This window comes from Malassezia vespertilionis, chromosome 8 (assembly GCF_029542925.1).
Source record: "Malassezia vespertilionis chromosome 8, complete sequence".
Taxonomy (NCBI): domain Eukaryota; kingdom Fungi; phylum Basidiomycota; class Malasseziomycetes; order Malasseziales; family Malasseziaceae; genus Malassezia; species Malassezia vespertilionis.
Genome location: NC_079254.1, coordinates 270,026 through 284,770, shown reverse-complemented (window position 1 = coordinate 284,770; position 14,745 = coordinate 270,026). Strand labels below are relative to the sequence as shown.

The following is a 14,745-nucleotide window of genomic DNA, read 5'->3' as shown; positions in this document are numbered from 1 at the left end:
TACACCTCGCCGACACGTTGCGTCGCTCGGGCGAGTTAGATCGGCCTGCAGCACGCGACGCGAATTCTGCACTGTCCACTACACAGAAAAACGCACAGCGTAAACTGTATAATGTCGGCGTATACCCCAACATGGTCCAGGCGCTGGGCCCTGCCGCGCTCTGGCCGCTCCCATTGGGTCCTACAGGCAGCGACGGTGTGTATTATCCCGTGAATCAAGCCGCATGGGATACGCTACGAGAATTGACTACGCCTCTTTCGTAGCCGGCAATGTACCGATCGCATGAATCGGCGCGGTGCCGCTGCTTGCATCGAGAATGCACCAATTCACCATAGGCACTTGGGTATGCCCCAATGCATTTAGCAGATCCTGCGCAAGAAGGCCGCCGAGGACCGCCGTCACAGGCGCAAAGCCTGCGACGCTATTCTCGCTCACATGTGTATACATCGCACGCGCAAATGTGGCAAAAAAGTGCGGCATGTCGACCTGACGAGCAAGCGTCTCGACCTGGACATTTTTGGCGCGCATGAGATCGGTGGCCAGCGTTTCTAGCTTAGTAGCGAAATCTTCTACGCTCAATACAGGCTCCTTGCGCGATTGCAGCTCCCACAAGGCCCACGTCGCCCAGAGCCCAGCGCTGATCCGTCGCACTGGCTGTCCCACAATCTCGTCCTCCCGCGGTGATTTACTCCACGTCGTGCGCAGCGAGTCGTGCAGCGTAACAAATGATTGTGTGTACCGAAAGCGCTGTTTCTCTTGCTTGCCTGGCATAGGTAGTTCGAGTGCGTACGTATAGTGTGGGCCGAGATCGCTAAAGATGAAGCCGCCCATACCTTGCGCCTGCGTCGCGTAAAACATGGTATTGTGAGCCCGGCAGTGCGTATTGAGCGTCTCCAGCTCCGCACGCGTGCCTGCACATGCGACCAGCACATCTGCCTGCAGCATCTTGCATGCATCGCTGGATGCAACGGCAGAATGCTCTGCGCCCCGCACCTTGACAAGCGGATTTAGCGCTTGTACGCGTGCGAGCGGCGCCTCAGCGATCCGCTTCCTGCTGATATCGGTATCGCGGAAGAAAAACCCTGCACCCAGATCGTCGGGCCGCACAAGCTCGCTGTCCACGATCGTGAGGGACCCAATTCCACTCAGCACAATGTTCTTGATCACTTCGGTAGCGACGCCGGAAAAGCAAACGACGACAACATGTGCGGAGCGCATCCTAGTATAAGATTAGTAGGAACGTACTTGTTCTGAGCCTCGAGGCCCCACAATCGAATTTGGCGGTCATACAACGCCGCCTCGTCTTCCGTGACGCCCGCCATGGTAAGAAGGCAACGCACGGTGCTCGATGACTAATCAAGGAAGCTACAAACTAGACAAACGGATTATGCGGCCCACTGGAGGAGAAGAACGGCAGAGGCAGTGCCGATAACAAGGATAACGTTTGCAGACGCACGGAATCCAGCGCTTTGGGGCTCTCTCTGGCTCCCGATATGGTACGATGGCGCAATGCCACGCTTGGACACAGCGTAACTAACGCCGTATTGCTCTGGTTTGCCGCAGCTGCTGCCAATCTGGTCGGTACAGGCCTGCTTGCACTGACCTCGCTGCGTGAATGGCAAGTTGCGCTTGTGGCACGCGTCCGTGCATGCCTGGAGCCGGAAGAGACAGTCTTGCGCCTGCACCGGCCATTGGAACTGCGCCAGACGCGACTTGCTCTTGGCGCAAGTGCACATGGTTGCCATGCCATTGCTCGTGTCACAAAAGTTGTTGTGCAGCTGGTCGTCCTGGTCCTCACAGCCAGCAATATCGCAGAAGTGGACCTGATTATCGCAAATACGTTTCAAGTCACTGTTGCTGAAACTGCCATTCGCCAAGGTCCAGTACATGGTTGGCAAATTCGCCAGTGACTCGTTCGAGCCGCGGTACATGGTGCTGATCAGCGGCGGGAGTGTTCCATTAAACGATCCGATTGCCGAGGGTGGTGACAAGGTGCTGTTCGACGTGATCGTCATGTTTTTGTCCGGTACAGACGAGGGGGCGGCGCTCACGTCGAAGGCAGACGTGGTCTTGGGGGGGTCTGGAATCGTGACGGAGGGGTATTCAATGGACGAGTCCGGCTTTGCCATATTCGAAGGTGCAGGTGGTGCCTGACTGTTGGGTACCTGTGCAGGCGTGGCAGAGGTAGTGCTATTGTTGTTGGCAGGCGGTGCTGCGGCGCGCGTCGAAGGTTTGGGCCGCGCGTTGGAATGTGTAGAGCCGGGGTTCGGCGCGACTGTCGTTTGATGCGTCATTTGCACCGCGGTACTCTGTGCCCTGAGCACATTTTCGTTCAGTTCTTGCGCAAAAACGGTGTAAAGCACCGCCGACGCGGCAACCACGATGCTCGAAACACGCATCAGAGACAAGCAGTGCAGCGCGAATCGTGGGGTTACCACTCGGCCGGTTTGCCACGTGACACAACTTGTCCTCACCATGGCGCCAGGCCGGCGGCGGTGCCTGCTATGCGGCAGCACACGCTTCCAGATCCTGTCGTCGCAGCTTGTGTGCTCGTCGGGACACTTGCAGCGCGACTTTAGGATTGAGACTGCCCAGGAAGATGACGGATTTGGTGCTCAAATTACGACGCGCACGCGTTCGTTGAACCGTGCGTCGCAGCGCGCTTCGATGCGTGCAGAGCGGCGGCGGCTACAGCTTTCGGAGCGGCGGCGTGTGCGCGGTCGAGAAGGACTTGTGCGTGGAGTACAAGCAGGAGAAGGAGGTGTTGCTTTGCTCCATGGGCCGCGCGCAACGTTTGCGATTGTCCAGTGTTTCCAGCTCGTGCTGCGGCACCAACTCGTGGCGCTGCGTGCATTGTACAGTGATATACCGCACGAAATAGATGGCGTTGCGCGCGAGCTGTGGGCTCTGCATGTATCGAGTGAGCCGCTGAAACCTGCACCGTACCTTGCTGCACAGACAGCACAGTCGCCGGACGACACAAAGTCATTATCGCTAGAGACCCTTTCCTTACGCTCGACAATTGCAGTCCTCTTTCTAGCCCTGGTGATGTGCCGAGTGCCGATTTCTTTGGGCGAATTGCGCGGGTACGTTTGTGCTATGCTAACTGTAGACATGTGCATGCACGCACGCTACCCTATTTGAACGCATTGCAGCGTCTGCCGCAGACGCTGACTGATACTTTGTCCAACACAGACATTACTTTTGCAGCATTAGACACGGATATTCTTCCGAGCGTCACGGAGTTGCATGCACGAATCGGCAGCATTGCGACGCGGCTTCATTTACATAGAGGCCTTGCACTTCCGGAAGTAAATGCTCCGCCGATTCTTGCGCGGCTCGTGCGCCGTATGCTGCTGCCTGCAACCATGTACGTGGGAGCCAAGTCCCTCCTTACCTTTTTACACATTGATATGCATGTGCGGAATGTCTCGGTGCAGTTGCCTAATGGGACGAACTATGCTGCCGAGCCAAGCGCGCTGAACTACTCGCGCAACGCGACAGTCCCGCGGTGTGCGATGCTTATGGGTGCGTTGCTAGTCATGGCCAAGCTTCGCTGGGGCCTTGATGGGCGTGCGCGGCACGAAACGCAATCCAGACTTGGGCATGGTATGGCTTTTTCTGGTACGCCGGACGTGCAGGCATGGATCAATGCATTGTGCTGCTCGGTTGGCATGCCAGAAGAGGCGCTAGAAACGCTGCCCAAGGCGCCGTTCCGCCCGTGGGATACCTCGGCAGATTTGCTCTCACTCACAGACGAGGACATGGACGCGTATCTTGCGTTTCTCGAGTCGCAATACACGCCGCGCAATGTCCCACGCAATCAGCCGCACAAGCTGCGGGGCAATTTGCACGATTTGCAGAGCTTTGCCGAGGCGCCGAAGCGCACGGCAGTGGTGGACGAAGCACAGGTACGCTCTGCAGCATGGGAGCAGAACGCGGCGCTGTACCGCTCATTATACCCAGTATCGCCGCATGTAGCAACCGATGACGAAGTGGTGGCTGCGCCGGGCGATGCATACCCCGTCTATTCGTACGATCCTGCAGGAACGATGCACCGAGATTTTTGCCGCGTGGTGGATGCTGCAAATAGGGTGTTGGGATTTGACACGGATCCTGCGCCGCAAAAACCACACGCAACGCGGCGTCTGTGCGATCAGGATTTACTGCTCGACTGTGTCATGCACCTGGACGAGGCACTGATCACGACATTATTGAGAAATAGGCAAAGGGGGGCAAAGCAGAAAAAGGGAGAGGAAGGGAAGAGGGAAGGGAAGTAATGGTACGAGGCTTGTATAGATCTGCACATGTGCGTTATTCCTAACCAAGGCTTTACCTCTGCATATACAAAGCCGTTCCCTGCGCCTTTTCCCAGCTCTGCCCACGCATACATTCCCTAGTACATACATGCGACGTTTTTTGCAAAGGTATTCTCCTACAGTACACTACCTACTCTCCCTCGCGCGGCTTTTTTGCAGCCCCGCCCTTGCCCTTGGTTTCTGGTGCTGAGCCCGGGACATTCAGTTCTCGCTTGCGTTTTGCACCGCCAGCAACAGACAATGCGCCGCGGCCAGTAGCAGCTCCACGTATCGAAGCTCCTGTACGCTGGAGGAGCGGCACTGGTTTCGGATGTCCTCCTCGACCTTGTGCCGGCGCTCCGCCACGCACAACAGCAGGGCGTGCCGTCTTTGGCTTAGACGACTCGGCCTTCGGTTTCTCCTGCGGTGCTGAATCTGGCACTTCGGACGGAATGCCAAGCTTGGTCTTGAGCTCGTGGATCTCGGCAGTGAGTCGAACAATCTTATTATCGCGTTGCTTGAGCATGATGGTATTACGCAACGTCGCTTCGTGCTTCCCGTCGTCGTAGCGTGCTTGGAGGAGCGGCTGGTAGTGGACCTTGAGCTCTGCCTCTTTGGCTTCGAGTGCGGCTTGCAAGTCAGTCGGTGCTGTGTGTTGCTGGGCTTTGAGTGCATCAATGCCAGCCTGTTTCTCCTGTGCTGCATTATTCGACGCAGCGTTCGCCGCTTCGAGTTCGGCAATGCGTGCATTGGCAGCGACAAGCTGTGCCTCGAGCTCGGCAATCCGTTGGCGCAAGCTCTCTATCTCTGGGTTGATGGTGTTAGTGTCCGAAGCGGGCAATTTTTCGGTCTGGACAGCTGCGCTTGCCGCTTCAAGCTGCTTTTGGAGCGTGTCGAGCTGCTCCGTTTGCGTCTTGCATTGAGCTTCTGCTGCACGCTTATCCTTGAGGAACGTGCGTGCAAAGTTCTTGTGCTTCTCGCACTCTTCTGTCTTTGCTTGCAGCTGCTTTTCGAGCTCCGCTTTTTCGGCAAGCCATGGCGTATCCGCGGTGCTGGCCGCTTCTGGTTGAGCGGCTTGAGCGGACTGTGTAGACTGAGCAGATTGGGCATGTTGTTCTTCCAGCTGCCCTTCTGGCTGTCCGTCTGGCTGCCCTTCTGGCTGCTCTTCTGACTGCTCGTCTGACTGTCCTTCTGACTGTCCTTCTGACTGTCCTTCAGGCTGTCCTTCTGGCGGCCCTTTCGACTTTGCTTCGGACTCTCCAGCCTGCAGCTGCTCGCGGAGCAGATCCATCGCTGCCTCCAGCTTCTTGGCCTCTTCTGCGTGTGCCACAGCCTGTGCCTCCTTCTCTTGCTGCAGCTGATTCGCACGCTCCGTCGCGTCCGCAACAGCGCGACGCTCCTGTGTAATTCGTGCCCGAACCTGCTCGCGCAATTGCTCGAAACGCGCGTTCGCCGTTTGCAACTCTGAGGACAGCCGCGCACGCTCAGCTTCAAGCTCTGCCTGTGCGGCAGTCACTTGTGCCTGTGCATCCTGCCGCTCCTGCTCGACCTTCTTGAGCTCTTCGCCAACGCCACTGCTCTGCAAAAGTCCCTGCGCGCGCGATTTCCAGCGCTGCACATCCTCTTGCACCACATGCATTTGGCTCTTGCACGTCTCCAACTCCACTTGTGTCATCTGCAGTGCATCGCGGAACGGCTGCAGCTCAGTTTGTGCCTTTTCCAGCTGGCCTGTCTGCTGCTGCAGTCGGTGCTCGAGCGCCTGTTTTCCTTCGCGCAGCGTCGTTACATGCTCGCGCAGGGAAGAGAGCTGGTTGATCTTTTCGAGCAGCTCGGTATATTGTGTACCAGACGCTTCAACAGTCGGCGCTTTGCTCTGTACAAGCTCGCTTTGAAGTTCTTCCGCACGCTGTTCTGCACGCGCGCACTGCTGCCGCAGAGAGCCTTGTTCTTGTCGCGCGAGCTCTGCTTGGAGCTCGAGGGCATCTTTTTCGCGGCGCAGGTACCGAATTACTTGGTGTAGGTCTCCTGCGGTGGAGACTTGCTCCACATCGGGCCCTTTGCCCAGCTCGGCGACTTGGCTGCCGAGCGATTCGAGATGCAAGTGCAGCTGGTTGTTTTGCTCCTGCAGCGCCGCATGGTCCTGCTGCAGAGATGCCAATTTCTTCTCCAGTGTGCGCTGCTGCTCCTCAGCCTCGAGTACTTGCCGGTTGCTCTGCGCCTCGGCCAAATCGCGCGCATGGCGCAATGCATCGCTCTCTGCTGTGATGCGCTGGAGCTCTGAGGTGAGACGCTCCGATTCTTGCTTGGCGGCGGCGAGCGATTGAGCCGCGTCGGCAGCGCGGCCTTCGGCATCTTTTGCAGCCGCAGAAAACTTGCGCACCTCGTCCCAGGCACTGGGTTCGCTCGCAATCGATTCTGCGGATTGCAGGCCGGTGATGGCCTCTTCGAGTTCGCGCTTTGCCTGGGCATGTTCTTCGCGCTCCGTTTTGGCCGTTTCTTCCAAGCTGGCAATGGCGGCGCGCAAAGAAGCGATTTGTGCTTCGTGGTCTTCTTGCTGCTGCTTGAACTCCGACGCAGCCTGCGCCTGGGACGAAGTAAGCTCTTGCACGGTGCTTTGCGCCTCATTCAGCGACAGTTGTACCGCATCAAGCTGGGTCTGGAGCGTTTCTTTGGCCGTATTCGCACTGGCAAGCGCTTCGTTGGCCGCCATTGTTTCAGCCTCCGCAGCTGCGCGGCCTCTGCGCACATCGGAGAGTTCCATTTCGAGCTGCTTTTCTGGAGAGAGGTTGCTCGCAACGGCACTTGCACCGCCAATCGCCGCGGCCGCTGCGGCTTTGCGCCCTTCTTCCATGGCTGCAAGCTGCTTTTCAAAGAGCTGCGTATAGTTGCGCGCTTGTTCGAGCTGTGCATGCAGATCTGCGGCGCGCCGCTCAAAGTGCATCGCATTTGCTTGTGCGGTCGCGAGCGATTCACGCGCGCTGGTATGCTGCTGTTGCAATGCATCGAGGCGCTCCTGCAAGCCTCGCGTCTCGACGTCTTTGCGAAGCGTGGTCTGTGCTAGCAGAGCGTGCTCTTCGGCATACTTGGCTTCGGCGTTGCTGAGTGCAACACGCAGTGTGCCCATTTCCTCCTGCATCCGCTCTGCATCGCCGCTGCGTTTCTGCTCTTGGTCGGCATCGGATTCTTGTACAGAACGTAGTGCATGTTCTGCTTCGCTGCGCGCGAGGCTGAGCTTGGTGTTTTCGTTGAGTAGCGCGTCGCGCTGCTCAGAACTGACGCGCAGCTGCGCCTCGGTCGAGGCGAGCTGCGCACGCACGGCTTCGAGCGTGCCCTGCGCGACCAAAAGGTGCTCCTCCTTGGCTTGTACCATGGCTTGGTGCGTCTGCAAAAGCGTATGAATTCGGTCCATTTCTGCGCGGTAGTCGCTGAGCTGGCGCTCGTGTAGGTCGACGGTGTGCTGCAGCACAGCGAGCTTTTCCTGTGCGACGTCGCGGGCCGCGACTGCTTGTCGCGCTTCAGATTGTGCGGCGGCCAAATCGCGCTGCACCGTGTCCCCAGGACGAGCATCTTGGTCGGAAGTGAGCGCCATGAAGCGAAACATGTCGCGCTCTTTGCGCGCTTCTGCGAGTGCTTCTCGTTCGCGAGTAAGTTCGTCGCGCAACTGGGTCAAGAGGGTGGTTGCTTCTTGCACAGTCTCGTCGCTGGCGTCTGGCCGTCCCTCGAGCGACTCCATCTTGTCCCCAAGCTCGCGGACGGCATGCAAAAGACGCGCATTCTGCCCACACAACTCGTCCATGTTGCGGAAGGTGACGAGTTGTTCGGAAATCACAGCGTGGACGTCGGTGGCACCGCTGGCTGTGCCCTCGTCCGCGAATGCCTCGGCCGCAGAAGGGTCACGAAGAATAGTGACTTCGCGGAGAAGTGTGCGCACTTGGCGCCCCGTATCCTCCAGTTGCTGTAACAAGAGTCTATTTTCGCGCTCCATCTGTGCGACGTGCGCTTTTGCCTCTGTCGCAGCGTACGTGGCAGCCGAACGCTGCTCCTCGGCCTCCTGTGCCTCGGATTGTGCGGCGTCCAATTCCATGCGCAGCGATACATTCTCGTCGCGCTGTGCACGCAGCTGCGGAATATGCGACTCGACGTCCGCATTGACTTCGGCGAGGACGCCTTCGAGTCGCGTCGTCTCGAGTCGCTCACGTCGGAGCTCTTCTTCTGCACGCACCAGCGCAAGATATACATCGCTGAAAGACATGCCATCGCGCTGGATCTTACTCGCGCGCAAAGCTGCGAGCGAAGGTGTGGGCTCGGTATCAAAGATCCTTTCCTCACCGCCCGAGCCGTGCACTTCGATGCCAAGCCCGCCGGCGAGACGGTCAAGTGCGTGCTGTAGCGCAATGTTCTGCTCTTGTGCGGCCTCTGCTGCGTGCTCTTGCTCTGAATACTGCGCGAGCAAAGCTTCGTAGGACGACGCGAGTTCAGCGGCGCGCCGTTCTGCGTGCTCGACGCGCGCCTCCCCAAGCGCAACAGTGCGCTTCATGGACGCTTCCGTCAGCATCGATTCCTGCTCTTGTGCGGCAAGCCTGGCGTCACACGACGAAGCACGTTGTGTAGCATCGGCGTGCAGCGATTGTGTCTCGCGCAAAGCGCGCTCTGCTTGCGCCAGCTGTGCCTCGGCACTCGTGCGCCCTTGCTGCGCAAGATCAAGTGCAGTCTCTGCACGTGTGAGGCGCGCATGCAGCTCGGCGCGGCTCGCCGCAAACGCCTCGTGTTCTTTCGAGAGCGCCGAGCGCGTCCATTCTACGTCTTTTTGCGCCAGATCAAGCTGCTGCTCCAGAGCGCGCGCTTTGAACTATTGTCAGAGGTTTGAGAACCTACCGTCAATGTATTCTCCCCAGTTTGTGCCTTCTCGACAACAAGCGTCACAGAGGCGAGCTCTGCGCGCATCGTTGCATTTCTAGCATACAGCGACTCGAGTTCCTCTATTTGTCAGGCCGCACATCAACGCACCAGTCTTGCGGACATTCTCGTCGCGCTCGCGCTGCCATCCAGAGAGAAGCTTGCGCTTCTCTTCCTCCAGTGCCGCGACACGCGAACCGAGGTCCGCCATCCTCGCGAATCGACAAGGCGCCGGGAGCAATGTCGTCTTTAGTCACGTGTGCTTAGGTGAGAACAGATAAGCCCCAGGGTACCGCAACCCTAGTGGCCCCTGCACTACACCCCAACCGGTCCATCTCCCATCTGACCATCATGTCAAAGGAATTTGAACCGGTTGCAAACCACGCCTTGTCTGTGCTCCCTTCACTGAACTCGCCTGGGTTTGAAGCAAGCAAGGTATTTGCACTCACTGCGCTCTACCTTGGTAAGCCGCCCCCGGATTTCCCATCGGTAGGCTACCTCCGCAAGCATCTGGCCCCCCTATATGTTTTTGTTATCCACCCCTCTCACCAAACAGTCAAGACGCGCGCTGCATGGCAGCGTAATGAGCTTAAAAACGCAGCCGCAGATGTCCGCTCGAAGCTCCAGCCTGAGCTCTGGTACATCCACACGTCCAAGAACGGTGTGGAAGTTGGCAAAGGCCGCCCGTCCAGGTCCAAGATGGGTCGCAAGGCGCAGCCAGACGTTGTGTTCGAGTGCTCGGACAGGGAGCTGGTCGACATGGCTACTGGTAAAATCCGGGCACAGAAGCTTTACGAAAAAGGCACGCTCGGGATCCGCGGTAAGCTTGATAAGGCACTGGAAATCGGCAAGCTGCTCGCGTTCGAGCGCTCCAAGCTGTTCAAGGTGGTTAGCACGGAGCCGAAGGTGGACAAGGAAGATCAGACGTCGTATAGAGACGATTTGAACGGACTCAACTTTGTCACGTCGAACCCCACTGATTTCCGATCCCGCCTCTAAGGCTCACCATTGTATGTTAACACTTAAAGATAGGTGCTACAGATAGTACCGAGATAAATTGAAAGCATTTTTTTCATCCCTTTGTTGCATTCTTGCGCTGCTTGAGCATCGTCTCTGGCTTCTCTGTGTCGCCGGTTAAGGCAATGGGCGCTTCGGGCATCGGGACTGTTTTCAGCGGGGCCTCTTCTACGGGCTCTGTCACAGACACTGGCTTGCGAATAAACAGTTCATAGTAGTAGGAGCCGACAATGTACAAGACGCGTCCACACACCGTCGTCCACACAGTGCTGCTCACCGCGCCGGCTGGTGCTTTTGGCCAGCTGAGCCAGGCGCCCAGCGGCCCAAACCAGTCGCCCGGTGGGAGGTAGAACATGGGGGAGCGACGGAAGTAAAAGGTTAGTATGGACGGCACCGCCGTGTTTAGCACAAACAAAAACACCTTGAACGCGATGCCAAACGTGAACTGCGACGAGGAGAGGGAACGGTTCTTATCCTCGACTTGCTGTGTGAGCTTATCTACCTTGCGGCGCAGTTTGGCCCATTTTGAAAACTGATCTTGCGCACTTGTGAGGTTAAGCTCCTGCCGTGTGTCGTAGAGTTCCACCTTCATGGTAGCAAGGTCTCGGGATGCCTTGCGCTGCGTTACCGCTACAAAGATGCGGTAGAACTAGCGTTAGGCGCATGGAGTGACGTACAAATGCCTGGATCGCATCGCGACCGGTCCAGGTTAATGCCTGGTTGATGAACGAGACCAGGAAAATTAGCAACGCCGGATGCATCATCCTTGCTCGTGGTCGCTGTGTCGACGATAAGAGGGTCAAATTCGCCATTTTCGCATCTCCACTATTTTTGACTACATTAGCCCTCTGGAAGAATTTCAGAGGTGCCTACATCAGAGCACACTGCGGAACCACAGACCGAGTCGGTTTGAATGTGCTCGCGGATCTCGGGTGCGATATGTGTATTGGGGTGGAATCCCGCACGCATTGCAAAATTGGGATTGCGTACATGCATTTGCGAGCGTGGGCTGTGATACTCGTCGAGTATCGGGTATTGGAGCACATTCATGTTGGGCGTGATGCACAAGATGGTGTTGGATTCGACTTCCATCCAGTCGGCTGCGAGTGAGTTCATGCAACGGTGCATACCTTTCTCAAACGTCAAAGGCTCGCTCGCTATGACGACAATCTTTTGTCGACGGTCGGCCTTGACCATGCGGTATGCGCCTTCAGAATGCTCGTAAAACGACGTGCCAGTCGAAAAGTACTGGGGTCAGCACCAAGTACAAACATACCAGACTTGCAGCTTCATCCGTCTTGCTCGAGACGTAGCGCGTGCATGCGATGCTCTGTCCATCCGTCACACAAAAGTTCATCAGACTCGGCTCCTCAATGCCCGCCTCTTTCGACCAAATATTAATATCACGGATCGTGTTGAGCATTGCGTCTTTCAAGTCTTTGCAGCTAAACTCTTTCATGCTCGATGGGTCCTTCAAGTGGCTCAGGTATAGTGCGAATGCAAATTCCGAGTCTGTATGCCCTTGCGGAAACAGGAAGAGCGGCTCTGGCAGCGCGGCCAACAATCTCCGCTTAATTTTGCTGAATCCGGAAATTTGGCCATTGTGCATCCACATGAGCCGGCCGTAGCGCCATGGATGGCAATTAGTCTCGCTCAGTGCGCCTGCGGTGGAAGCACGAACGTGGCCACTGTGCATTAGATTGGAACATTTTGTGTACGTACAATACGAGCGGGCTTTTGATCTTCTCGGCAAGGCGATGTAAGTTGGTATTGTTCCACGCGGGCGTCACACTCGTGAAGATACACGGCGCATCGCCAAGTTCGGGATCCCATTCCGAGTCGTACCAGCCTACACCAAAGCCGTCACCCTAGCAATCAGCGCACCGTTAACAACATACATTGATCGGACGATTTAGATCGACACGAAGGCGCGAGTCAAATGCCTAGGCATGTTAGCGAAAAATAGAGCACGTACTTGGTTGATAATGCTATGCGCGGGTCTTGTGAGCAAATGAGAAAGTAAAATAGGTTCCGTGCCTTTAAACACTGGCGTTAGATGTACTGCGTGCAAGTACGTACCTAGCAAGCGGCACATGCTAAGGGCGTCAGGACCAGATTCATTTACAAGCGTGTGGAGCTGCGGTACGCCCCACGTGATTGAAGCCGGAAGAAAAAAGGACCGCCCAGCCCGTTTTACGAAAGACGTGCAGACGCGTCCTTTTGAGTTACCATGTCCGCACCTTCCGCTAGTGATTCCAAGAATGTGCAAATGAATTTGCAAGCGGAAAAAGTGCCCACGCAACGTTCTTTGTTTGCCGGAGAAGAGGAGGAGTTTGGCGACGAAGAACTTGGCGACGACGTTGACCTTGGCATGGGCCAATATGACCGCGATCTTGGCGTATCCGCAGCGGATGATTACAATATGTCTGCGTCTAATTCTCACGATGGTACAGCGACAGACTCTCAGCAAGTTGCCGCTGCCCAAACCGCGATTCCGGAGCCTGTGCGCAAGTATCTGACCCTGTTTCACCAAGCCGTTGTACAAAACAATGTGATAGGCATCAGTAACGCATACGAGTCTCACTGGAACCGTTTGAAGGAGAAGTACTATCAGCGCACAGAATGGCCCGATGCAGAAGTCATTGCACCTCTCGTGGGAAACGACCATAAGTTTCTGCTGCTCTACCGCGAGTTGTGGTACAGGCACATTTATTCACGACTTTCTCCCGACGGAGAAGATCGTACGCAGTCGTACGATAATTACTGCGATTTCTTTAACTATGTCCTCAATTCGGACGGTCCTGTGCCACTGGAGCTTCCTGTGCAATGGCTCTGGGACATTATTGACGAGTTTATCTACCAATACCAGTCGTACTCGCAGTGGCGCAGTAAAGCGACTGCGAAGAACGAGTCCGAAATTCAGCTCCTTCAGGACACGGGCGTGTGGAGCAGCTACAGTGTTTTGAATGTGCTCTACTCTCTCATCCAAAAGTCTAACATCACGGAACAGCTCATTGCGAGTAACGAAGGGAAAGACCCCGACGAGGTCGCTGGCGAATTTGGCTCGCGCCCTTTGTACAAGATGCTCGGCTACTTCAGCATTATCGGCCTGCTCCGTGTGCATGTCCTGCTGGGAGACTACTCACTTGCACTCAAGATGATGGATCATGTGAACCTGAACAAGAAGAACGGGTTTTTGAACCGGGTGACTGCGTGCCATGTAACTGCATACTACTACGTTGGGTTTGCTTACATGATGCTTAGGCGTTACCCTGACGCTATACGTGCCTATACGCACATCTTAGTTTTTGTCATGCGTCTCCGCCAATATCACACACGGAGTTACCAGTACGATTTGATCAACAAGATGGCCGACCGCATGTATGCTTTGCTTGCTATTTGTTGTGCACTGTGCCCTACGCGTTTGGACGACAATGTGCAAACGGCCATGCGCGAAAAATACGGCGAGCAATTTTCTAAGATGACCAAGGGTGACAGCGACGCACTCACCGCATACCAAGAGCTCTTTTTGTATGCTTGTCCGAAATTTATTACTTGCAATCCTCCCCCTTATGATAATGCGGAGGCCCTTAAGACATACACTCAATCACCACCATTGGATGCCGTGCAACATCAGCTTCGAGTTTTCCTCGCAACGGTGAAGACGCAGTTGTCCAACGTGCATGTGCGCTCCTTCCTTCGTCTCTACACTTCACTTGGCACTGACAAGCTTGCCGGATTTTTGGACGCGGACGAGGAAGAAGTGGTTGAAATGATGATGGTGTTAAAGAACAGTACTCAGAGTCTAAAGTGGACTGGCGGTGGATTGCTCGAGGGCGAGGTTATTAATACAAGCGATCTTCAATTCGCTGTTGATACTGACATGGTGCACATTGCGGAATCTCGCATTGGGCGCCGCTATGGTGATTGGTTTGTACGGAACGCTAATCGGATGAACAATGTTTTGGCAAGTATGTTGCGGAAGCCGCTTCCCATTGCCAACCGTCCCCAAAAGGGCACCAGCGCTGTGACCAAATCCAAGGGCTCGTAGGACAAAAAAAAACAAATAGTAATAGTTTTATTAATAAAGCATAAATTATAAGATACTTGATAATAAAATTTATTAAAATATGCTACGCAAAACAAATACTATTTTGTTTAAAGTTATAAATTAATTTTTTATATAAGTAAAAATAAATAACTGATACGGTACGAATCAAATTTTTAATTACACAAATTTTTGTTTTTGTAAGTGTACACAGTTATTTTATTTTATTTAATAATTAAAATAATAATATTTGCAAATAAGATATTTGTGATTACAATACAGTTATATTTCATTTAACATAATAGTTTACATAAATATATTTATTGTGATTTAATTTTAATAAATATATGAATATAATTATTAATATATATTTATACTACTTTTTGTAATTTTAATGATTTTTTGTTAGTTTGCTTAAAAATTTATTTGTCAATGTTTATTGTTTTGTAATATAAGTTTATTGTTTGTTTATTTTTGAAGTTTTTT

The 14,745-nt window shown here is 54.8% G+C and overlaps 8 protein-coding genes across 8 annotated transcripts; 3 read left to right on the top strand and 5 right to left on the bottom strand.

Annotated features, from left to right (window-relative positions):
• Positions 1 to 246: 246 nt before the first annotated feature.
• Positions 247 to 1,322, bottom strand: AOS1 (E1 ubiquitin-activating enzyme; the record flags this gene model as incomplete). The annotated part of the gene is made up of 2 exons (XM_056208487.1): positions 247 to 1,219; positions 1,246 to 1,322. 2 exons carry the CDS (start codon positions 1,320 to 1,322, stop codon positions 247 to 249), a joined length of 1,050 nt encoding a protein of 349 aa, XP_056064462.1.
• Positions 1,323 to 1,385: 63 nt separating this feature from the next.
• Positions 1,386 to 2,399, bottom strand: MVES1_003672 (uncharacterized protein; the record flags this gene model as incomplete). Its single annotated transcript, XM_056208486.1, has 1 exon — positions 1,386 to 2,399. The coding sequence occupies one exon, from the start codon at positions 2,397 to 2,399 to the stop codon at positions 1,386 to 1,388; it is 1,014 nt and encodes a 337-aa protein (XP_056064461.1).
• Positions 2,400 to 2,475: 76 nt separating this feature from the next.
• On the top strand, positions 2,476 to 4,280 carry MVES1_003671 (uncharacterized protein; the record flags this gene model as incomplete). The annotated part of the gene is made up of 2 exons (XM_056208485.1): positions 2,476 to 3,086; positions 3,113 to 4,280. 2 exons carry the CDS (start codon positions 2,476 to 2,478, stop codon positions 4,278 to 4,280), a joined length of 1,779 nt encoding a protein of 592 aa, XP_056064460.1.
• A 169-nt stretch (positions 4,281 to 4,449) lies between these two features.
• MLP1 lies at positions 4,450 to 9,405 on the bottom strand (the record flags this gene model as incomplete). Its single annotated transcript, XM_056208484.1, has 3 exons — positions 4,450 to 9,147; positions 9,174 to 9,232; positions 9,306 to 9,405. 3 exons carry the CDS (start codon positions 9,403 to 9,405, stop codon positions 4,450 to 4,452), a joined length of 4,857 nt encoding a protein of 1,618 aa, XP_056064459.1.
• Positions 9,406 to 9,545: 140 nt separating this feature from the next.
• On the top strand, positions 9,546 to 10,193 carry MVES1_003669 (uncharacterized protein; the record flags this gene model as incomplete). The annotated part of the gene is made up of 1 exon (XM_056208483.1): positions 9,546 to 10,193. One exon carries the CDS (start codon positions 9,546 to 9,548, stop codon positions 10,191 to 10,193), a length of 648 nt encoding a protein of 215 aa, XP_056064458.1.
• Positions 10,194 to 10,266: 73 nt separating this feature from the next.
• Positions 10,267 to 11,023, bottom strand: GET1 (GET complex subunit get1; the record flags this gene model as incomplete). The annotated part of the gene is made up of 2 exons (XM_056208482.1): positions 10,267 to 10,860; positions 10,889 to 11,023. 2 exons carry the CDS (start codon positions 11,021 to 11,023, stop codon positions 10,267 to 10,269), a joined length of 729 nt encoding a protein of 242 aa, XP_056064457.1.
• A 28-nt stretch (positions 11,024 to 11,051) lies between these two features.
• On the bottom strand, positions 11,052 to 12,306 carry DUG3 (glutamine amidotransferase subunit; the record flags this gene model as incomplete). Its single annotated transcript, XM_056208481.1, has 6 exons — positions 11,052 to 11,459; positions 11,488 to 11,899; positions 11,934 to 12,079; positions 12,110 to 12,154; positions 12,187 to 12,257; positions 12,291 to 12,306. The coding sequence occupies 6 exons, from the start codon at positions 12,304 to 12,306 to the stop codon at positions 11,052 to 11,054; spliced, it is 1,098 nt and encodes a 365-aa protein (XP_056064456.1).
• A 135-nt stretch (positions 12,307 to 12,441) lies between these two features.
• On the top strand, positions 12,442 to 14,262 carry MVES1_003666 (uncharacterized protein; the record flags this gene model as incomplete). The annotated part of the gene is made up of 1 exon (XM_056208480.1): positions 12,442 to 14,262. One exon carries the CDS (start codon positions 12,442 to 12,444, stop codon positions 14,260 to 14,262), a length of 1,821 nt encoding a protein of 606 aa, XP_056064455.1.
• Positions 14,263 to 14,745: the final 483 nt, after the last annotated feature.